This window comes from Hemiscyllium ocellatum, chromosome 2, assembly GCF_020745735.1.
Source record: "Hemiscyllium ocellatum isolate sHemOce1 chromosome 2, sHemOce1.pat.X.cur, whole genome shotgun sequence".
Taxonomy (NCBI): Eukaryota; Metazoa; Chordata; class Chondrichthyes; order Orectolobiformes; family Hemiscylliidae; genus Hemiscyllium; species Hemiscyllium ocellatum.
Window position 1 is genome coordinate 141,947,050 of NC_083402.1, and position 25,418 is coordinate 141,972,467.

The 25,418-nt window shown below is 42.4% G+C and overlaps 1 protein-coding gene across 1 annotated transcript in view; it reads left to right on the forward strand.

Annotated features, from left to right (window-relative positions):
- Positions 1 to 25,418, forward strand: part of acer2 (alkaline ceramidase 2) — a 62,896-nt gene that overhangs the window by 32,744 nt on the left and 4,734 nt on the right. The window contains exons 4-5 of the mRNA XM_060840994.1: positions 9,545 to 9,682; positions 24,877 to 25,014. Of these exons, the coding sequence (XP_060696977.1) occupies positions 9,545 to 9,682; positions 24,877 to 25,014 (276 nt within the window). The remainder of the gene's footprint in view (positions 1 to 9,544; positions 9,683 to 24,876; positions 25,015 to 25,418) is intronic.

The window sequence follows — 25,418 nt, forward strand, 5'->3', positions numbered from 1 at the left end:
AAGGGCAGATTGTGTCTCAAACCTGAGTTTTTTGAGAAGATGACCAAGCATATAGATGAGGGTAGGGCAGTTGACATGGTATACATGGACTTCAGTAAAGCCTTTGATAAGTTTCCATATGGTAGGCTGTTGGAGAAAATGCAGAGGCATGGAATGGAGGGTGACTTAGCAGTTTGGATTAGAAACTGTCTTTCTGAAAGAAGGCAGCGAGTGGTGGTTGATGGAAAATATTCCGCCTGGAGTCCGGTTACTAGTGGTGTGCCACAATGATCTGCTTTGGGACCACTGCTGTTTGTCATTTTTATAAATGACTTAGGCGCAGCATAGGTGGATGGATTAGTAAATTTGCAGATAACACTAAAGTTGGTGGAGTAGTGGACACTTTTAGAAGAATGTTACAGGTTGCAGGGGGACTTGGATAAACTGCAGAATTGGTCTGAGAGGTGGCAAATGGAGTTCAATGCATCTAAATGTGAGGTGATGTACTTTGGGAAGAATAACAGGAAGGCAGAGTGCTGGGTCAATGGACAGATTCTTAGTAGTGTGGAAGTGCAGAGGGATCTTGGAGTCCATGTACATAGATCCCTGAAAGTTGCCACCCAGGTTGATAGTGCTGTTAAAAAGGCATACGGTGTGTTAGGTTTCATTGGTAGATGGATTAAGTTCCAGAGCCGCAATATTATGCTGCAACTATACAAAATGCTAGTGCGGCTGCACTTGGAATATTGTGTACAGTTCTGGTTGCCATATTTCGGGAAGGATGTGGAAGCATTGGAAAAGGTGCAGAGCAGATTTACCAGGATGTTGCCTGGTTTGGAGGGAAGGTCTTATGAGGAAAGGCTGAGAGACTTGAGTCTGTTCTTATTGGAAAGAAGAAGACTAAGGGGGGATTTGATAGAGACATACAAGATTAGATTAGATTACTTACAGTGTGGAAACAGGCCCTTCAGCCCAACAAGTCCACACCGACCCGCCGAAGCGCAACCCACCCATACCCCTAACCTAATACTATGGGCAATTTAGCATAGCCAATTCACCTGACCCAGGGACTGTGGGAGGAAACTGGAGCACCCGGAGGAAACCCATGCAGACACGGGGAGAACGTGCAAACTCCACAGTCAGTCGCCTGAGTCGGGAATTGAACCCGGGTCTCAGGCACTGTGAGACAGCAGTGCTAACCACTGTGCCACCGTGCCGCCCACTTATGATCAGAGGATTAGATAGGGTAGACAGTGAAAGTCTTTTTCCTAGGATGATGACATCAGCTTGTGCGAAGGAGCATAACTACAAATTGAGGGGTGATAGTTTTAACACAGATATCAGAGGCAGGTTCTTTACGCAGAGGGTGGTAAGGGCGTGGAATGCTCTACCTGCCAATGCAGTCAACTCAGCCACATTAGGAAGATTTAAACAATCCTGGGATGAGCACATGGATGATTTTGGGATAGTGTAGGGGGACGAGCTGAGAATAGTTTACAGGCGGGTGCAACATTGAGGGCCGAAAGGCCTGTTCTGCGCTGTATTGTTCTATGTTCTATGAATATGAGGGTCAAAGGGCTGCCACTGAATGAAGGAATTGTCAGTACTTCCAGGAAATTCAGCACTTACCTGCGGAATCCACTGCCTGTTGTCACAAGTCAGTTCCATATTGAAGAAGTAAATGGATATAGTTAGTGGTATCCCTTTAGATAAGTATAATAGATTTGCATGCAGTCAATGCATTTGCATCATGGGGAAGCCTGCAGTAAGGCACAACCTTATAGTGTCATAGAACCACAAACATAATCCCAAACTAAACTAGTCCCACCTCCCTCCAAATCTTCCTATTCATGTACTTGTTTAAGTGTCTTTTGAACATTGTAACTGTACCCACATCCATCACTTCCTCAGAAAGTTCATTTCATAGGTAAACCACCCTCTATGTAAAACATTTGCCCCTCATGTCTTTTTAAATCTCTCTCCTCTCACTTTAAAAATGTGCCCCCTCGTCTTGAAGACCCCCATCCTATGGAAAAGACACCTACCATCAACTCTGTATACACCCCTAATGATTTTCTAGGCCTTTACATATTCACTTCCTTCGATCGTGCAAAGAGGGTGTAAGTATTTCTGTTTCTAATTAGAGCCTCAGTGATCTCCCTGATAGATTAATGTCCATCGAACTTGGAGATAGTTGATAATGGTTTTTGTAGTTCTTAATGGAAGGATGGACCAGGCCTTGCCCTGGGATGGGTCAGTAAAGGACTTCAGTCTGCTTGACGTTGAGGCTGAGAGTAGTTCTTTGATATACTTCCATGAAGGCGTTAAGTGAGGCTTGAAGATTCTCTTCTGAGAGAGTGGAGATGACATTGTCACCTGCACACTGAAGTTCCACAAGGGAGGCTGTGTTATTTTCTTCATTGATTTCAACTGGTTGAGGTTGAAAAGATTTCCGTCTATTGTGTAGACATTGTCCACATCACTGAGAAGCTTGTTCTTGTCAAGATGAAGAATGGTGCCAACTTGGATGAAGAAAAGGGTAAAGATAAAGAAAGCTCCTGTCTTGACCTCAAAGGATTCTGTCGCAATACCGTCGGTGAGGGCAGTTGCCAAAACCAAGATGCTGAGCAGTGAAAATCAAGTCCACAGGCCCATAGTTTGGGTGGAAGCCACATTAGCTTTCAGGAAGGGTTTCCTCAGAGATTGGGAGAAGACGCTAAGTGAAGATTCGAACAATGATCTTACTGATGAAGAATAGAAATATTTCTTGGGAGTTCCCACAGTTCACTTTGTCTTATTTCTTGACGACTTTGGTGATGCCAGCATCCCTGAGATTGGCAGAGATTTCTTCTTTGTCCTAGAGTTTCAGGAACACTTAGTGGAGGTGATGGGCAAACCTGCTCCTGCAAGTTTGAAAATCTCTACTAGGATTCTGTCCAGTCTTGTGACTTTTCCACTCTTCATATGTTTAATGGCGGCTCCAATTTCTGGCACACTAAATTGGAGTCCAAGGTCACCTTTGATGGGGAATTGTGGGATTTCCTCAAACATGTGATTGAATTGCAGTTTACGAATGCTTTGAAGTGTTCTGTCCATCGGAGGCTGATGTTTTCTTTATCTCTCAAAAAGTTTCTGTCCTTAATTTGTGCTGTTTTGAGGTCAAAGCTGTAGGGTGTGTATATTGTGTTCTGAAACTTACTCCATTGGGCTGGCCATATGCTCAGAATGCCTGAGTTCCGACTGTCAAAGCAAATCTCCTTCCCCAGTTGAAGGAAGGCAGTTGAATGAGAGGTGGGTAAGATAAGCATTTCAAGACACCCTGAAAGTTTCCCTCAAGAAATACAACATAGATGTCAACATGTGGCAGACTCTCAGTAAGAAGAAACTGTCTTGGAGGAACTTCCTGGATAAAAGGACACAATTCTTTGAGAACACCCATCGGCATGAGGAAGTAATGAAGAGGAACCAAAGAAAGGAATGCCAGCAATCTTAAGGCCAGGGATCAATTTCACCTCCTGGAAATACTTACAGAATATGGGGTTGGACCTGTGGTTCTAAGATTAGGCCACACAACGACCCACACAGCCCACAAGCAGTGACATGGACAATATACTCAGTGGACAAATGTACTCATTGAGGGATTTCAATGACGGGTAAGCTTGAAATGACCCTGTGACAAATGCTGGTGATCTTCACAGCCACAGGAATTGGTGACCATGCCCTAGCTTAAAGCTTGAGTAATGTCTGCAGCTAATGACCTGTCACTATCTCTTCACGTATTGTTGCTCACTGAAGTTGGTGCAGGAAAGGTGGTCTCTGAACATTTGCAGATACGGTCTTCTGCCAAATGCTATGCTTCTCTCCCTCCTGACAGCTTGTCTTGCTCTGTAATTTTTTTCCTAGCTCTCCCAATTTCTTGTTAGAGACAGTTCTACTGGGCTGCCCTTTCAAAATGGCAATGGTGCCCGACAGTCAGTGCTGTTTACTGACTGACCGGGTTATCTCCACTACTTCCTGTAATAAGACGGTGCGTTGAATTCTCTGTCTCTAGTGACGGGGCGGATCTTGGACACCATCTTAAAATCTTTGGAGGCTCTGTAAATATCTAGAAAGTGGTTACATTATGTGACCTGAAATACTCCACAAAAGCTGGTATCCCATGATTAGGTCATCCTTTAGTTACGCGTGGAGAGGCCTAGACACTGATCCAGCTTCCCCACAGCCAGCTCTCCACGTTAACAGAACCTCTGACACTCCCTGTTTATATCCAGGGCTCCCTGATTGAACCAGATTAACAGCCCCAACCAGGGAACTCATATTGAACGAGGTCCACCTGGCTGACCTCATTACAAATAATACAGACCTAATTAAACTCTCTAATTTTCCAGCATTCTAGTAAAATAATATTGCAGAAGTGATGTTGATTTAGGAAGAGTGTTTTTGATATGTAAACACAAGGAACCATTTGAACACTGTAAATAAGGTGAATACTGTCAGATTCTCAAGTTACTTGGTCAGGCTCCATAATGGCGCCTATTACTTGAATCATTTTATATGATAGTCATTCAATACAAGTAGCACTTGAAAGATATTTAGACAACTATTTTCTTTGTAATGGGCAAAAGTTAAACTAATGTGACTTAAGCTGCATATTCACAGCCTAGCAGAATCTTTAACAAAAGTATGTTTATTCCATTTCCAACATTTGCCGAAAAAGGATAAATACAACTGTACAAAACTGTGCTGTCAACAAAATAATGAACTGGGCAGGACGGGAAGTTACAGAACCCAAATTATCAGCAGCAGAAGCTAGTGTATACAAGCCTTGACTGAGGAAGGGAAGTCACGTTAATGTATTAAACAGCATAGAATGTTCCAAAATAGTAATGACTCCGGAAAACAATTTAAGGTTATTATATTATTGCTGTTTCAGATAAGCTAAGCCAGAGATATTTGCTCTTCCTTTTTCCATTTCAGATATACATTTTAAAATTTCCACAGGCTTAATAAAGCATACTTGCTGGATAAATTTCAGCTTTCTTTCAATTAAATGTTTATTCAATGGTATTCCCCCTCGTAAATATCGTTCACAATTTAGAAACATGTATGTTTTCATGCAAGATAATAGGTAAGTTAGCATGGTGGTTATGTTATTGAGCTAATAATCGAGATGCTTTGACTAATAATGGGGAAACTTAAGTTCAGATCCCACTACGGTAACTGGAAATTTAAATTAATTTATCTAAATAATCTTAAATTTAAAAAAAACCTAGTTTTTAGCAATAATGACAATGAAACTACCAGATTGTTGCTTTGAAAAGAAATCAAATTCACAGATAGCCCTTAGGGAAGGACAATAGGCCATCTTTACCATGAGCAAAAATAGAAATTGCTGGAAAAACTCAGTAGGTCTGGCAGCATCTTTGGTGAGAAATTAGAGGTAACGTTTCAGGTCGAGTGAACCATCTTTACGATATTTTTGTCCACATGTGACTCCAGGTTCACAGCAATGTGGTTGACTTTTACTGCTCTCTGTGAAGACCAAGCAAGACATTCGGTTACATTAAGCTGCTGACACAAATATTATAAGACTACTGCTAGATGTCACTAGCTGCAGAAACTTGAGCTTTGAATTTCAGAGCTGGAGTGGAGCTGGAGTGCATTTGTAAGGTTGTGGTTTATTTTTTAGATTAGATTACTTACAGTGTGGAAACAGGCCCTTCGGCCCAACAAGTCCACACCGACCCGCCGAAGCGCAACCCACCCATACCCCTACATTTACCCCTTACCTAACACTACGGGCAATTTAGCATGGCCAATTCACCTGACCCGCACATCTTTGTGACTGTGGGAGGAAACCGGAGCACCCGGAGGAAACCCACGCAGACACGGGGAGAACATGCAAACTCCACGCAGTCAGTCATCTGAGGTGGGAATTGAACCCAGGTCCCTGGCGCTGTGAGGCAGCAGTGCTAACCACTGTGCCACCGTGCCGCCCTAAATGTGGACAGTATATTCAGCGAGGTGGCTGGACTTCAGGTTAGCAGAACAGAGTTAGTAGGGAATGGATGACCACCAGGAAGTTTAAGAGATCCAAACGGGTACTGCAGGAATCTCCTTGGGGTCTTGCTCATAGATCGGTTTTCCTTGTTGGATACTGGTGATGGGGATGATTCCTCAGAATGCCAAGCCATGTCCGTGGCACAGTGGCTGTATAAGTGGGAGGAAGAAACAGTGAAAAGCTGTGTTGTTTGAATCAAGATTTCTTATAGTGGAGATGGGATGGCTTTTATCTAACCTCAGGATGGTTTGTCATCTCCCTCGTATCAGGAAAATGGGATAACATGAAGCATCTGCAAGATATTCTTCTGGAGGTATGGTGAACAGGCAACGGAGTGAGTGGTCCATATTGATAACAGTAATCTAGGTCAGAAGGGGGTTGTGCCCTGAAAGCAGATTTCAGAGAGCTGGGAAGGAAACCGAAAAAGGAGGAGCTCTGAAGCACTCACAGACATGTACAACATGGAATCATTTGGTCCAACATGTACATGCCGACCAGATATCCTAAATTAATCTAGACCCATTTGCTAGCATTTGGCCAAATCCCTCTAACCCTTTCCTATTTATATACCACCTACATACCTTCTAAATGTTGTAATTGTATCAGCCTCCACCACTTTCTCTGGCAGTTCATTCCATACACACACCACCCTCTCTCTGCATGAAAATGTTGCCCCTTAGGTCCCTTTTAAATCTTTCCCCTCTCACCTTAACGCTATGCCTTCTAATTTTGGACTCATACTCTGGGGAAAAGACCTTGACTATTTACCCTATCCATGCCCCTCATGATTTTATAAATCTTGATAAGGTCACCCCTCAGTCTCTGACACTCCAGGGAAAGTAGCCCCAGCCTATTCAGCCTCTGCCTGTAGCTCAAACCCTCCAACCCCAGCAACATCCTTGTAAATGTTTTCTGCACCCTTTCAAATTTAATGACATCTTGCCTATAGCAGGAGACCAGAATTGAACACAGTATTCCAAAAGTGGTCTAACTACAGTCTTCTCAGGATTACTTCCATAGAAATAGAAGAACTGAACATTTCAGTATGTGTCTGGAGAACTGGGGTAGAATAGATGCCATTAGATTTCTGCAGCAGAAGGGGTGTGTACAAGATGGATGAGTTTAGTCTTAGCAGGACTGGGACTGAGAGATTTGCTGGTGCTGTTGTGAAGGGTTTAAACCAGATTGGTCGCATCCAAGGAACAGGAAATTCGACGTTTCGGGCCAGAGCCCTTCATCAGGCTCTGGCCCGAAACGTCGAATTTCCTGTTCCTTGGATGCTGCCTAATCTGCTGTGCTTTAACCAGCAACACATTTTCAGCTCTGATCTCCAGCATCTGCAGACCTCACTTTTTACTTTAAACCAGATTGGTAAAGGGGTAGCAACCTGAGAGGGAGCTCAGATTTGAGGAAAACTAGACTACTAAAAGGAAATGGAAAAGTGGAAAGCAAATAAAAGATTAACAAAATACAGACAAATATCAACAGGATCAGAATCGTGAATAATGTTCAAAAAACAGATTTAAAGACATTCAATCTGAATGCATCATAACATTCACAAAATAATTGGTTTGAATGCAAAAGTTGAGGTAATTGGGGTGATTTATTTGCCATTACCTACAAGTGGCTGCATTGTGACTAAGATTGGGAATTGAATATCCAAGGTTATTTGACAATTAGGTAGGATTAGCAAAAAAGGAAAAGAAGTGAGGTAGTATTCTAAGTAAGAGATGCTTGCTTACAAAGGATCAAGGTATAGACTCAAACATGAAATAAAGCAAAGAAGTGTGGGGACGTTGGAGATCTAAAGTAAAAACAGAATTTGCTGGTGAAACTCAGCAGGCCTGTCAGCACCGGTGGGAAGAAAGCAGAGTTAATGTTTTCAGTCCAGTGACCCTTTTTCAGATGTAGAACCAGTCTGGGTAGAGCCAAGAAACAGTCAGGGCAGCAAACATTGGTGGATATTGTTTATAGGTCATCAGACTGTTGATGCCTGTTTGAGTCCAGCAATCCCCAGCTGGGATTGTCAGCTGCATCTACTGGTGTGTACGGAGAGGAGAAAAGTCAAGCACTAGCTTCACCTGGTTACTATCAGTTCTGAAGAAGAATCACTGGAAATGTTAACTCTGCTTTCTCTTGCGACAGATGATGCCAAATCTGCTGAGTATTGTCAGAAATTTCTGTTTTAGTCTCAGATCTTCAGCATGTGCAATTCTTTGCTTTACTATTGCTGAGTGAGCAACATTTTTCATTTTAGATTCTTAATTTGAATGGATAGTGGCATCAGTGAAAATCCTTCAGTTTCCCTCAGGCAAAAATGGAGGGTGTGCAAAAAATGGATAAATGTTCTGGAAATTTGTTTCACCAGCCTACAAGCTATTTTGAGCTAATTTGGAACATTTGCTAAGGGATTCCAGCACTGGAAGAGGGTCCTCAATAGAGCAAATTACAGATGTTTTGTGTTTTCACTGACAATTCATCTTTCAACTTTTGTAGCTTGTTTCACAATAAGCTGATTGCAAGAATGGAATGTTTGAAAATATAATAACCTATAATTATGCTGTGAATATTTTTATTTCAACATTTTATTTTTGGTGAAAAATGATGAGAATATATCTTTAAAAATTCCATTTTATCCTGCCAGTTTTCCTCTCTTTATCTGGAGGTAGAGCTTCTCAGCTGCATCCTCGGTAGGGTTCCACATCCAATGATTATTCTCCACTATCTTGCGAGAGATTGAGAGGTAGGAATCAAGGACAGTATACTCTCCAAACCATCAATTTTCTGGTTTATCTAATAATCAGACAAACTCTCTGTGGACTCATGACAGGCAGTCAACACAGTTTTGTTTTTAAGAACAAAGACAATGTGTTGCAGAAAACAAAATCTTAGTGTAGTTTTAACAATAACCTGAACCAGTGTAATAACAGTTTTGAGAACAAGTCAAGCTGGTCATTTCAATAATGCCTGTAGGAATTGAATTAGGTGTAATATAAATCCATGATTTTAGTGTCTAAAGGAATTTGGCACCTAAAGACTATTATTTGGTTTCTTCTGGTATTTGCATGTTGCAGAAAGTGAATATAAGGAACATTCAATGTGGATACTCTGATTGTCTCAACACCTGACTTCGTTTATATGTGGCCAGAGTTAGTTTTGCTTTCAGGTCACTTGATGCCTCAGTTTATATATTTGAGAATGGTCCTTTAATTTTACATAAGCACTTTGTTTGACTATATGTGTATGGTATTTGGATAGACCTATTATCACTCCCAATATGCTGCTAACAAGTCTACCTTTGAGGCCTCTCTATACCAATGGTCTAATAATATCAGAATAATGGTGAGGGCTACAGTGCAAAATTATAAAAAGTGGAACTGTGACTATCAAAAACTTAATGACAAAGATTAAACAGGGTGCCGGGGGAAGGGGAAACTCTGTGCATAGATTATTTTGCCCTGAACTGGAGATGAATCCAAATATAATACCTGGTTCTTGTCCTAGGAGCCGATTTAAAGCTGCTGTTGGTATTCTATCTGGTGTTGCCACGTGTCTTGCGTTTGTGAAACCAGCAATCAATAACATCTCATTGATGACATTAGGAGTCCCCTGTACAGCTCTACTTGTGGCTGAATTAAAAAGGTGAGTCATTACAAACTGCCGCCTGCACATATAACTACTCCACTTCACGCTACGAGATACCTTTCATTTAACAGTTTTTGAAACGGTTGTTCTGTCATCATATGTTCTTATACAGAACTTGTATCTACTGTAAGGAAGAAACTCATTTTTAATCCTGGAATATCAATTCTGTAATCGTGTGTGTGGAACTGAATTTTAGTTTTGGAGCAGGAAGCAGGGGTCAGAGTGTTTTATGATGGGAGCAAAACATTTTGGGATTTTCATTTTAATTGGAATAGAGATTGCAAGGAGAAGGTGACGGTAGGGGATAAGAAACTGAGACGGTGCTTCAAAATGAAGATATCCTCTAAACACGCTTCATAAAACTTTAAATACAAATCACATTCAACAGCCACTATAAAGGGCATGGTGATGATTTCCATCAACAGGGAAATCCATCTTCTGTTGAAACAACATCCCCATCATTAGAGAGGGACTGTCACCCTGACTTGAGGGCTAGCCCCTCTGCCTGCCACTGGTAGCCTGCACCTTGGAATCATAGAATCCCGACAGTGTGGAAACAGACCATTCGGACCATCGACTCTACGCCAACCCTCTCACACGAACATCTCATCCAGACCCAGACCCAGCCCCCACCCTATCCCCATAGCCCCACATTTGCCATGAATAACCCATCTAGCCTGCACAACCACTGGACACTCCAGACAATTTAGCTTGGCCAATCCACCGAAGCTGTACGTCTTTGGGCTGAGAGAGGAAACCGAAGCATCCGAAGGAAATCCACACAAACACTGGGAGAATGTGCAAACTCCATGCAGTTAGTCACCCGACGCTGCAAGTGAACCCAGGTCCCTGGCGCTGTGAGGCAGCAGTGCGAGCGACTGAGCCATTGTGCCACTCTCAGTTATTTACGCTGGGGAATTATACTGTCACCATTAACACTGGGAAACTGGAAAATCCACATTGGCTTCTTTAAACGAAGTTAATGAATCACTGATCAGCCATGATCTAATTGATGATAGAACATGGTCAAGGTGCTAACTCGTGTTCCTATGTTTTAATGAGCTGAATTGGCTACATGTATCATGGGGATGAGTAACCCTACCAGTCCTTGTCAGAAGACACACTGACTTGTCCCCAGATTTTTTTAATGTTCCTTTCCGCCTTCATACCCAACCTCACAGGGGATAAAGATTCAGCCTCCAGCCTCAATCACATGGGAATCAGATGAGGGTCTACACATATAAAGGCAAAGCACTGTGGATGCAGGAAATCTGAAGCCAATACGAGAACGCTGGCAAAGTTTGAACAAGCCTGGCGGCGTCAGTGGAGAGAGAGAGACAGAGTTAATCAATAGGTGGAGAAGGAGCCCCCAGAGAGAAAGAAAGAAATTTAGGCAGACATAGGGATGATCGATAGTAAGCTAGGGAAAGAGAAAAGCTAATAATGAGACAATGAATAGTTGAAAATGGGTTGGCTGTGCTGAAAGCAGTCCATATGATATCAGGACCTGGAAGGTAGAGTGGATAAGGGACTTAGAAGGAGGTATATATGCCCTAAAATGATTGAACACAATATTGAGTCCTGAAGACTGCAGGGTCCCCACATGGAAGATGAGGTGCTTTTCTTTGAGGTTGCACTGGGATACTGCAGCAGAACCAAGGCAGAGATGTTGGCCAGGGAACACGGTGGTGCGTTGTAGTGGCAGCCAAACACCGGAGGGCAGAAACAAAAACAGAAGTTGCTGGGAAAGCTCAGCAGGTCTGGCAGCATCTGTGGAGAGAGGTCAGGGTTAATGTTTCGGGTCCAGTAATCCTTCCTTGGCGCAAAAGTTTCGGGTAATTTTTGTCGACAGAATGTAGACAAAGTTTCACCCAGTCTGCTTTTTACCTCCCCAGTGGAGAGGAGACCACAGTGTGAACAACGAATACAGTTGTCAAGATTGAGTGAAGCGCAGGTAAAATACTGCTTCACTTGTAAGGTATGCCTTTCCATGTCCTTTATACACTCCCACATCAGATAACAACAAACTGTATTACCTTGTGCCTTTAACACAGTGAAACATCCCAAGATTGTTCACTGAAGCATGACAAAATGAATTATGACTCTGAAACAGATAGGGAGGTGTTAGGTGAGATGACTAAAAGCTTGATCATAGACAAAGGTTTTAAGGAGAATCTCAAAAGAACAAAGTGACGTAGAGAGGTAGAGGGGTGTAGGAATCTTAGGGTCTCGGCAACTGAAGGGACAACCATCAATGGGGGGAGCAATTGTAATTATAACTGGGGGATGAACAGGAGGCTGTATTAGACGAGCACACATCTTAGTGGGTTGTAGGTCTGTGGAGATTACAGAAATATTGGGGGACAGGCCAGGGAGAGATTTGGTAACAAGAATGAGAATTTGATAAGGCCTTGGCTGAACAAACTAAAAGGCAGCACTTGCAGCAGTGTAGCAAAACTTCACTATTGTACTTGTGACGATCTTAATTCTTGTACTTAAATCCTGCAGTCGAGCTTGAATCCAGAAATGTCGGACTCAATGATGAGAACAACCAGCCATGAAATGCAGAGTGCCCTTTTCTTAAAGCAGTACCCGGTCACATCATTAAATTCTTAGTCTCAGTTGTGTCACCCAGTAAACAATGAGAAACTCTTCCTGCTCAGTTAACACACAACACGTGATTTAATGTGACAGATACCAGTGGCATTGAGAAATAATTGGCAACTGGAAAACTAATCCAATAAAGGGTAAATATGATACTGGCTTATGGGCTATAGAAAAGTGAGCAAAATGGTGTAATGGTTAGCCCCTACCTATAGGGTGTAATGTGTAACTGACAAATCTGAATTACATAACTCCCATTCATACATTATCCAAAAGAAAAGAAGTTTTTGAGCTGCATGATTGTGGATTTAGTCTTGGCTCCAGCAAATTAGCAGCTACTTTGACATGCTGCACTATTTTCTTATGCATTGAAGTTCTCTGCGCTCCCAAATCACCATTGCTAATTTTCTTATTATCTAAGATCAATTTCAAGTTAATGCAGATTGTAATTAACTGAGTCCCAGCATTGACCCTTTTCTCTGCCAGCCAGCTTGAAAATGGTTTGTTTAGAGTCATAGAGATGTACAGCATGGAAACAGGCCCTTCCGTCCAACTCATCCATGCTGGCCAGATATCCCGACCCAATCTAGTCCCACCTGCCAGCACCCGGCCCATATCCCTCCAAACCCTTCATATTCATATATCCATCCAAATGCCTGTTAAATGTTGCAATTCTACCAGCCTCCAGAGTCAGATATTACGAGGGGGCGTAGCTTTAATTTAAGGGGAGGTAGGTATAGGACAGATGTTAGATTCTTTACTCAGCGAGTCGTGAGTTCATAGAATGCCCTGCCAGTAACAGTGGTGGACTCTCTCTCTTTATGGGCATTTAAACGGGCATTGGATAGGCATATGGAAGATAGTAGGCTAGTGTAGGTTAGGTGGGCTTGGATCGGCGCAACATCAAGGGCTGAAGGGCCTGTACTGCGCTGTATTTTTCTATGTTCTATGTTCTACTTCCTCTGACCACCATTCCATACACGTACCACCCTCTGCGTGAAAACGTTGCCCCATAGGTCTCTTTTATATCTTTCCCCTCTCACCCTAAACCTATGCCCTCCAGTACTGGATTCCCCAACCCCAGGGAAAAGACTTTGCCTATTTCCCTGATCTGCACCCCTCATAATTTTGTAAACCTTCATAAGGTCACCCCTCAGCCTCTGATGCTCCAGCGAAAACAGCCCCAGCCTGTTCAGCCTCACCCTATAGCTCAAATCCTCCAACCCTGGCAACATCCTTGTAAATCTTTTCTGAACCCTTTCAAGTTTCACAACATCTTTCCGATAGGAAGGAGACCAGAATTGCACACAATATTCTAACAGTGACCTAACCAATGTTCTGTACAGCCGCAACATGACCTCCCAACACCTGTACTCAATACTGTTTCTGCTCACTCTCCTCTTCCTGCCTGTTAATCAATCCTCTATCCATTCTCCCCAAGTCTGTTGCCCTGTCCATTCACTTCACCAGTGCTCTCTTGCTCCATCTATTGCTGTAGTAGATCTATAAGAAGTAAGGTCAGAATCTAAAAGTGGATGAGCATTATGTTCTTGGAATTCAGAAGACAGAAAATGAATCATAGGTAGACAGGGTGGTTAAAAAGGCTTAGACTTCAAGCCTTCAATGCTCACACCTTTGAGTATATGATTTGAGACGTCATGTTGAGGTTGTACAGGAAGTTGGTGAGGCCTCTTCTGGAGTACTCTGTGTAGTTCTGGTCGCCCTGCTATAGGAAGGATCTTATTAAATTGGAGAGGGTTCAGCAAAGATTTACCAGGATGTTGCTAGGAATGGAGAGTTTGAGTTATAAGGAAAGGCTGGATAGGCTGGGACTTATTTCATTGGAGCTTAGGAGGCTAATGGGTGACTTTATCAAGGTTTATAAAGTCATGAGGGGCATAGATAAGGTGAACAGCAAGGACTTTTCCGTAGGCTGGGGGAGTTCGAAACTGGGGGCCATATTTTTAAGGTGAAAGGAGAAAGTTTTAAAAAGGATATATGAGGGACAACTTTTTTGCACAGAGAGTGGTTCATGTGTGAATTGAAGAAGTGTTGGATGTAGGTACAATTACAACTTTTAAGAGACACTTGGATAAGTACATGAATAGGAAAGATCTGGAGGGATATGGGCCAAACGCAGGCAGGTGGGATTGGTTTAGTTTGGGAACCTGGTCAGTGTGACTGGTTAGACCGAAGGGTCTGTTTCCCATACTGTTTAACTCTATGATTCTATGTGGAAAGTTGACTATGATGAGTCATGGTGATGCCAGAGAAACAGTGCCAGTGCTCAATTAGTAACTGAGCATCCGAGAGATACCACTAAATTCAACATCTCCCATAGCAAGAGCAGACAGCTTCCTTAGATACACTGTAGCTTTCTCCTCGAAGGAGGGAAGAGGTTTAAGGTTGGGCACCTACCCCCGATACTCTATTGTGTTAGTCTGCAGCAATTTGTCTTGTGGGAAGTTAAATTGAATGAGGATTATGAGTGTGTAGAAAAGCACAACAGGTCAGGCAGTATCCGAGGAGCAGAAAAATCGATGTTTCGGGCAAAAGCTCTTCATCAGCCACCACACTCTTGACTCTGAATGAGGTTAATGCTAGCAGTTGAGTGTGTGAGAGGTGACGTTGGAGATGGGCAGTAAACAATGTAGGGGTATGTAGGCAACAAATCCGGTTCATTTTCAGGTTGTGGATAAAAGTAATTATTTCAAGGGTAGTCTTCTGGAAGGTATTGAGCTGGAGCCTGCCCCTTAAGCAGGAAGCCATGTGAATGGCCAGTTGGACAATTGTTAATTAGTGGGTGGCACGGTGGCACAGTGGTTAGCACTGCTGCCTCACAGCGCCAGAGACCTGCGTTCAATTCCCGCCTCAGGTGACTGTCTGTGTGGAGTTTGCACATTCTCCCCGTGTCTGCGTGGGTTTCCTCCGGGTACTCCGGTTTCCTCCCACAGTCCAAAGATGTGCGGGTCAGGTGAATTGGCCATGCTAAATTGCCCGTAGTGTTAGGTAAGGGGTAAATGTAGGGGAATGGGTGGGTTGCGCTTCGGCGGGTCGGTGTGGACTTGTTGGGCCGAAGGGCCTGTTTCCACACTGTAAGTAATCTAATCTAATCTACATTAGAAAGATGGTGTACGGTGTGTTGGCACAAAGAGTGACCAATGAGAAGAGGGAAAAAACATACAATTAGTTGACCTGCCCTGCGGCCAAGGCCATTGTTTGTAGCACTTTGCTACTTTCCTGGGGATGAAAATGTTGGCAGTCACTGCCAGTAGGACGTCCAGGAAATTGTTAAGTGCACTCAGGAGACTTTTCTTTTCCCCTCCTTTCAATGGGAGTCACTGAGTGTTTTTCAGATGGAGGTAGATAGGTTCTTAATTAATAAGAGGATCAAGAGTTACGGTGAGCAGGCAGAAGAATGGGGTTGAGAAAAGTATCAGAGCTGAAAATGTGTTGCTGGAAAAGTGCAGCAGGTCAGGCAGCATCCAAAGAGCTGGAGGACCGATGTTTCGGGCATGAGCCCGAAGAAGGGCTCATGCCCGAAACGTCGATTCTCTTGCTCTTTGGATGCTACCTGACCTGCTGCGCTTTTCCAGCAACACATTTTCAGTTCTGATCTCCAGCATCGGCAGTCTTCACTTTCTCCTTGAGAAAAGTATCAGCCATGATTGAGTGGTGGAACTGATTCAGTGGGCCAAATGGCCTAATTCTGCTCCTATATCATCTGGTCTTATGGAGGTATGACTGAATGAAACCAAGTGTACTTCTTAGTTTTCCCTGGAGCACAGTTTGTGCATGCATGACCATAATAATATAGATAGCCCTTTTTCCGAAATCTGAAAAGCTCCAAAATCTGAAGGTTTTTTTGTGAAGTTTTATCTCATTAACAAGATTGTTTGGTGTGTGAACAGTTAACCCAACTCCACACCCTCTCGATGTGTGTCACCCAGATGAGAAGTGGGTGGGTGTGACCTCGCACTGGCAGGCGTCAATTCTGTCTCGGGGCCCGTGGTACTGATAGTGAGTCTGCTGTTTGGCAAGGCTTTTAAAAATTTCACTGTTGAACTGTCACTTATTCCAACATTTGAAAAAGTCTGAAAACCAGCTGGTCTTGAGCGTTTCGGATAAAGGATTGTGTGTCTGAATGACAAAAATACTGGCAAGATATACAGTGACTTAGAGTGAGAGAGTCAAAAAATATTGCTCTCTTACTTGCTACAATGATAGGATAGAGCTCCATGCCTATGATAACCCACTGCTGTGGAATTGGTTAGAATATGGAGCTTAAGGATACTGACAGTGGAGGTTAAATCCCTGTAATGGCTAAGGGGGGCGGGCGTTGTACTTCTGTACCTGCCCCATTGTGATATCATTGGCAACTCTGAGCCATGATTAACAACCCTCAAACAATGAAATCACTACATGAAGAGACGGAGAGAGAGAGAGAGAGAGAGACTGCTACAAAAAGTGCAAAGGAAGGCAAGTGGAATCTCTGCTCGACAGCTGCAATTCAAGAAATGGATATCTGGAAGATAGCTTCTGTTTCTAACTCTTTATGCATTTAATGTGACATAAGGATCTTATGTAAATATATATGTGGAATGACGATTGATAAAAAAATGTTATCCTTTTGTGTTGCTGTATTTTTAATGACACAGTCAGAATATTTTTAACTTTTGTGATTTACACAGAATTGCATCCCTTTTTATATCTCCACTATCATTTATTTCCACTGAATATTACACAATGTCAAAATTATCCACAATATTCACCCTGTCATAGAGTCATAGAGGTGTACAACATGGAAACAGACCCTTCGGTCCAACCCGTCCATACCAACCAGATCCCACCCAATCTAGTCCCACCTGCCAGCACCTGGCCCATATCCCTCCAAACCCTTCCTATTCATATGCCCATCCAAATGCCTTTTAAATGTTGCCTTGCAATGCAAAATCTGTTTGCTTTGTTGTTCACCATTATATTTCAGGGTTGCACAGAATTTGTGAGGACAGGTTTTGGCTGTTGGCATGATGTGCAAAAAAGCTTTATGTTAGTTTCTTTCTATCTTATTGAAAGTTGGTGAAATGGCATGAAAGTATTTCTACCTGTACAGTCTGAATGATGAAACAAACCTTTCTGCAGAAGAATACTGTTTGAGCAGTTGGTGCCAAATTCATTTGCAAAACAAGGAGGTTATTGGACAAAGTTTCATGAGACTCGTTTGCTAACAGGCGCTCGAAATGATTTTAACAATCCAAGCATTGCACATAATGATGTTTCACTACTTAATTTCTCTTGGCACCTTATGTTCAACACAAGTGCAATTCAAGGAAAAAGGTTGAACTTCATTGTTTGCCTCCTTTTCCAGGATCTGCTTATCTGCTTCTCCTATCAGGAGGTTATGGTTGGAGTACATTATGATTTCAGAACACCCTGCCAGGGTAAACAGTCATATTATGCAGCATCATCAGAATATGGAATGGCTGCATCTTTTTTTAAAAAATAAAAACTAGGAGTGGCATTTTAACTCCCAAGAACGGACATTGGGATCAGTAAAATTCGAAGAAACTTAAAAGCAGAACAGACAGGCTCTAACCGGTCAGGAACAGAGCCCCGCTTGGCTGATATGAGATACCTGCTCAATGAATCATTATGATCATCAGGGACAGACTGGTTGGTAATTACCACAGATGTTATAATCATCAACACATGGTAATGAGGAGATCTTCAATTTAATCAAACATTTAATTGAGTTTAATGTCTCCATGGTTTCAAGGCTCAGGCAACACCTGGGTTGTCTGAACTCAACAACAGTTCACTTCTTACCCTGGCTCTGACAAATGTTGCACAGAGTTGTTGTCGGTGAGTAGGTTTTGTAGATGTTTGGAGTCTTTCAAGCTTGTACCAGTGGAATGGGAGATTGTGAATGTTTTCCAGCTATTGCAACAACAACATACTTTGCTCGGTTCCGCAGGTGCACAGGAGAGAGGGTGAAAACAGCAGGGAGGAAGGCCACAGAGGATCTGAGGTCCTGGGAGGAACTATCCACCTGAGAGGGTCTACCAAGAGAAGCTTACTGTCCTTACCTGCCTGACGAAGGAGCAATGCTCTGAAAACTTGTACTTTCAACTACACCTTTTGGCCTATAACCTGGTGTTGTGTGATTTTTAACTTTGTCCACCCCAGTCCAACACCGGCACATCAGGCCTATTCGAAGACAGTGATTAAACTGACCAGGCAGGTGCTTGCAAACACATCTGCAGCCTCCTTCAGGAACAGCTCCCTGCTGGATCTGGTGGTTGTGCATTGTCCACTGATTTCAAATCAATATATTGCAAGAATATAACATAAGAACTCGGAGCAGGAGTAGGCCGCCTGGCCCTTTGAGCCTGCCCCGCCATTCAATAAGATCGTGGCTGATCTTTTCATGGCCTCAGCTCCACTTACCCACCCTCTCACCAAAAACTTAATTCCTTTGCTGTTCAAAAAGAAATCTATCTTAGCTTTAAAAACATTGACTGAAGTAGCATCGACTATTTCACAGGTAGAGAATTCCATAGATTTACAACCCTCAGGGTGAAGAAGTTCCTTCTCAATTCAGTCCTAAGTCTATTCCCCCTAATTTGAGGCTATGCCCTCTTGTCCTAGTTTCACCTGCCAGTGGAAGCATCCTCTCTCAGTATCTTATCTACTCCCTTCATAATTTTATATGTTTCTATTGGAGCCCCTCTCACTCTTCTGAATTCCAATGACTATAATCCCAGTTTACTCAGTCTCTCCTCATATGCCAACCCCCTCACCACCAGAATCAACTCAGAGAACCTCGTGTGCACCCCCTCCTGAGCCAGTACATCCTTTCTCAAGTAAGGAGACCAAAACTGCATATAGTACTCCAGGTGTGGCCTCACCAGCATCCTGTACAGCTGCAATATAACCTCCCTGCTTTTAAACTCAATTCCTTTAGCAATGAGGGACAAAATTCCATTTGCCTTCCTAATTACCTGCAGACCAACCTTCTGTGGTTCATGCACAAGGACACCCAGGTCCCCCTGCATAGTAGCATGCTGCAACTTTTTACCTTCAAGTAATAATCCTTTTTACTGTTACTCCTAGCAAAATGGATGACTTCATATTTAATAACATTGCATTCCATCTGCCAGACCTTTGCCTACTCTCTAAAATATCTATGATTCTTTGCACACTTTACCCTGCCACTCATCTTAGTGTCATCTGTAAACTTTGACACATTACATGTAGTCCCCCAATTCCAAATCATCTGTGTAAATTTTGAATGATTGTGGTCTATTCTCCTGTTCCTCGAATGCTGCCTGACCCACTGTGCTTTTTCAGCACCACACCCCCGACTCTGATCTGCAGCATCTGCAGTCCTCACCTTCTCCTAGTCACTGATTGCCAACCAGAGTAGCACTCATTTAACCCCAATCTCTGCTTCCTGTTAGTCAACCAATTTCTCTATCCATGTCAATACTTTACCTGTAACGCCATGGAGCTTTATCTAATGCAACAGCATTATTCTTCTGGCCCTTCCAGTGTGCTGCCTGTGACATCCCAAAGGTCTCGCTGTCAGTTCCATATAAAGTAGGTCACCGATGAAGTGCATGCCAGGAGACTGATTTATATCAATAACCCCTCACAATAGCCAGCAGGAGCAACTAGTCCACTTTATGGTCCTGGTTCCTTTCCATTGCTTGGCAACTTGAAAACTGTCCAGAAAACAAAATACTGATTTAATGAAGATAAACTCAATGAATTGGCCTGTGAATTTAATGAAGATAAAGTCAGTGAATTGGCCTGTGAATTTAATGAGGGTATAGTCGATGAATTGGCCTGTGAATTTAATGAGGGTACAGTCGGTGAATTGGTCTGTGAATTTAATGAGGGTAAAGTAGGTGAATTGACCTGTGAATTTAATGAGGGTATAGTCAGTGAATTGACCTGTGAATTTAATGAGGATAAAGTAGGTGAATTGACCTGTGAATTTAATGAGAGTATAGTCAGTGAATTGACCTGTGAATTTAATGAGAGTATAGTCAGTGAATTGACCTGTGAATTTAATGAGGGTATAGTCAGTGAATTGACCTGTGAATTTAATGAGAGTATAGTCAGTGAATTGACCTGTGAATTTAATGAGGATAAAGTAGGTGAATTGACCTGTGAATTTAATGAGGGTATAGTCAGTGAATTGGTCTGTGAATTTAATGAGGGTAAAGTCGGTGAATTGACCTGTGAATTTAATGAGGGTAAAGTCGGTGGATTGGCCTGTGGGTTTAATGAGGGTATAGTCAGTGAATTGACCTGTGAATTTAATGAGGGTAAAGTAGGTGAATTGACCTGTGAATTTAATGAGGGTATAGTCAGTGAATTGACCTGTGAATTTAATGAGGATAAAGTAGGTGAATTGACCTGTGAATTTAATGAGGGTATAGTCAGTGAATTGACCTGTGAATTTAATGAGGGTAAAGTAGGTGAATTGACCTGTGAATTTAATGAGGGTATAGACAGTGAATTGACCTGTGAATTTAATGAGGATAAAGTAGGTGAATTGACCTGTGAATTTAATGAGAGTATAGTCAGTGAATTGACCTGTGAATTTAATGAGGGTAAAGTCGGTGAACTGGCCTGTGAATTTAATGAGGGTAAAGTCGGTGAACTGGCCTGTGAATATTACTTGTGTAAATAACCTCTGCCACACACCCCTACTCTGAGAGCCTACCATTGGATTATTATGAGAACCTAAACCTCTATAATAATGGACCTGATGTTAACACTCCGCAAGTGGGAGAACTTTGAGTTGAAATTTTGCTCCATTCTCTGTTTCTCTAGTTATCATTTGAATTCCCATTAAGTTTCAAGACTGACCTAAAAATAAACTTTGTCTATAACTGCAGTAGCAAGTTTTCCTTTATTTCCACCAACAGGCCCCTTCTCTTTCCTTCATCTTCTCAAGTCGGGAAATGCTTTGTGCTGTTGGGGGCGTTCCTTGGTGCTGGCTGATGCCATGTTATCAGATCAGAAAGTGTAATCTTGTACTAAATCTCAAAAGCCCATATGACCCACATAATAACACCCTCCTATGACGATGTGAAAACAGACATGACTTGCGTAGTATTACCTTCATGATTGAAGCCTAATGGCAAGGCTGCTGTTCATTGTGTGATGTCTAATCATGCAGACGTATCTGAAGAGTCGAATGAAGATACATACCTTTATAAAGTAGTGTGCAAAGAAAGTCCACTATGATTCAATTTTAGCAAACACATACACTTTTCAATTAATAATAAATGCATTTTTTAAAAAAACTCTATTTGAGTATGTTACACATTGTATGAACATATATATGTATTTTGGTTTTGACCAATTTTACACACACTATGGAAAAGAAAGATTTTGCACTTGTATCTCTTACAGATTTGGGAGACATGCGTTTTCTGTACAAATTTACTTTCTATTTTTAACATAATTTTCCCAGCACTCCATGCCTAGATCGTGGTGTTTTACTACGATTTAATTAACCTTGCTTAAAATGTTGCACTTGAATTTCCAAAATGGTTTCTATAAATGTAATCTTGAATGAATTGTGTTTTTATGAATGAATTTAGGATTAACTGCTTTTATGTAAAGCGAGGGAGAAGTCTTGTTTATGAGTAGCTCTGCAAAAGCTTTGTAGCTTGCTTTGGTATATAGAGAGCTAATTCATCACAATTAGTTAACTCTGCCTTTAATTAAAGCAGCTTTCAGTCAAATTAAGAAGCAAGTGTGTAATCCCTTCTAATATCTGTAATCTCACATTGCTGTTTCCCAATGCCGCCTTCATCACAGGATTTCATGCAGGTATTTGTGAGAATAGAAGAGGGAATTGGGATCATAGTTGTGATGTTCCAACCCACTTGCTCTAACTTTATCCTCAACCGGTTACTTTTGTAATTTTTTGCAAAGTTTTGTCAGAATTTTAGCTAGCGTTGAATGACCTCTTCGAGAGGAAGTTGCAGGAATGGAAAGGTCATTTCCCTCAGCCGCAATAATAAGGCTCAGGATGTCCTGCACAGAAGCAGCTTAGTATCTTTTCGGATGTTAGACACAGAAATTAATTTTTAATGTGTAAAAGACAATGGATAAGTCGTTGATTAAGGGACTGTAATCAATGCAACTGGTCCTTGCTCATAAAAATAGTTGCTTTACTAACTCACAGTTCTGGTTAGGAAAAGAGATCAATGATAACAGCTTGTCTCAGAATTGTTGTAGGCAGCTTGTGGAACTAAAGTAGCTGGAAAATGTACCTACAGGGAATAGGGGTTTTTAACCATGTTTGGAACCGTGTAGCATTCAATAGCGAACAGCTGTTTTTTTTCAACAAAATGGAAATGCACGACGCAACTGTAGTTGTCATTTAACCCTTTTGGTTTTAAGTATGTATGTTACTGCAACTTTTTTGAACTTTTTGAAAAATCTCACTAAATTCAGCCTGTCATCATTTATCGGTTAAAGTTAATTGGTAGGGAACAAGCAAACCACTGTGTGAGATGCATGGCCATTTGAAGCTATGATGGACTAGCATGGAGACAGTCATACTTCCTTTATCACAATGGTTCACCCAATGCTCCTCAGCTTAAGATGACAGATTTCTGTAGGCCTTTTTTCTTTGGAGCGAGTAGGTATACAAATGGCTAATATTAATGAGCAATACACAGAGTAAAATGTTGGGGCACAGTGACATAGTGCCTATGTTACTGGAATAGCAATCCAGCGGCCTGAAACAATCAGAACATGAGTTGACATCAAACCACAGGGTGGAGAATTAAAACTCAGTTCATTGAATGATCTGGAATAATGTATCAGCAATGGGAACCACAAACCAGCTGATTGCTACCTGAAAAACAAAGTACCCATCCAGTTCACTAATATCTTGTCGGGAAGGACATCTACCATCTTATCCAATCTGACCTGTATTTGACTCCAAACCCATAGCCCAGAGTTGACTCTTAGCTGCCCCCAGAAATGGCCCAGTAAATCACCTAGTTGCCATGCAGTGGCTCTCTCAGGAAATTAGGAATACCCACCTTCCATTCAGCACAGCGGTGCTCTGGGTTAATTTGTCATAGAATCCCTACAGTGAAGAAAGAGGCAATTCGGCCCATCAAGTCAGCACTGACCCTCTTACCAGCATCCTACCCAGAACCACCCCCTCCATTCTGTCTCCAGAACCCTGCATTTCCCATGTCTCATCCATCTGGATACTACAGGGCAATTTAAAATGGACAATCCACCCAACCTGCACATCTTTGGGCTGTAACTGAAGCCCTGGCAGAAACCTAAGCAGATGGAGGGAGAATGTGCAAATTTCACACAGACAGTCATCCAAGGGTGGAATCGAATCTGGGTCTCTGGCGCTGTGAGGCAACAGTGCTAACCACTGAGCCACTGTGCAGAGGAAGCTACACTCATAGAAGGGAGAGAGAAGCAGATCAGTGTCAAAGTATAAATGTGACTATTATGTTTTATTGAATTATCATCCTTGCAAATCCACATGCTCTGGGATAAAGGTGAGAGGGTGGGGGTTAGTTTTCAGGTAAGAGGGGAGGCAGGTTTTGATGGGTGTGGGGATTTAAATCCCTGAGAGGAAAATGTTGGGTTCGGATTCGTATCTGGTTCAGCTCTTTCAGCTTTACACCTTGGCTGATTCGAAACTGAGTGGGTCAATTTTTGAGTAAGTCATTTCAAAACGTAAATAGATTATACTGTTCTGCCTTAATCAAAGATTCCGAATTTAACAATCCGTAGACTTATTTTTCAAGCTATGAGCAACTCACTAGCCTCACTGAAGCAAGTACACAGTGAGGAGTGTTTATTCAGTGAAACTGACAGGGAGGGTAGCCTTTTGGAATGAAATTGAAGAGTTGTAACTCTGAGCTAGTGAGAAGCTGCACTCCTTCTCAGAGAATACCCCGACTGTTGGACAGGTGATTGCCAACCTCCTTGAAGTGATTTACTTTTCTGCACTTCCCTGTCGTCAACCTCCAGAACAGCAGGGGAGCAGTTTATCCACCTCACGCTACCTGGAGGTGACATGCCACCACTCACCTCCTGCCCTCTAGAACCCTCTTGATGAGCTGCGTCAAGGTTAGAGGGGCATTCCCTGCCAACTTCTTCAGCCACTCTCACGTATGCCCATTTGTTTGAGACATTGTTGGGGCATTTAACTCATTGCAATCCTTCAGATCCTATAGCTGGATCTCCAGGTCAGAGTGAATAATCCCAGATCTTCTCCCCATTTCTGTGTTTTCCAAAGCCTCAGAAATCCATGCCAGTTTACCTACATAAGCCATGCCTGGCTGTCTTCAATTAGAAATCCTTCCTTTGCCAGATTGAGTGTGGCAAGGAACCTAGCAGTTCTAAGAAAAAACCTTGATAAAGCCCACCAAAGCTGTGAAGAGATTCCTGACTCAGTCCACTCCCCATCGTTTTGACGAGGAAAGCCAACTGAAAATTCTGCCAATGGTTCTGCCCCTTGTACGCACCACCTTAAACTTTCCTTCACTGACTGAACTGGGTGTTTTCTGCTCTTGCAGGTGTGAAAATGTCCGTGTTTACAAGCTGGGTCTGTTAGCAGGTTTTTGGTGGGCTCTTGCTATATTGTGCTGGATTAGTGACAACCTTTTCTGTGAACTCTGGTCTGCATTCAACTTTCCATACCTACATTGTGCCTGGTGAGTGACCCACGAACAAGTAATGATAATATTTGCCTTTGTTGTAACAATGTCAATGATTCTCTGAACCTCCTCATTGTAAAGTGGGACAAATACAGAGTAACCTTCAGTTCTTTATTACTCAAAATGGGCAGCAGAATCTTGTCATTGGAAATGATACCACTATCTTCTTCAATGATCAAGAGGCATGAAATTCTATCCACCCTAGGTGTTGCCTCTAGGTGAACATTCCTGAGCTATTAAGCTTATACTTTGGTCTCTGTTGCTCAGGTTGGTGGGAATAGGGCTGAGTATTTTTGAGCAGGGCACTTGGAATCCTTCAGGTGAAGAAAATTGCATTTTCCCTCTGAAACATCCTGACAAAGCTTTCATTTACCAACCATCAACCAGTCCCCTGAAATGGA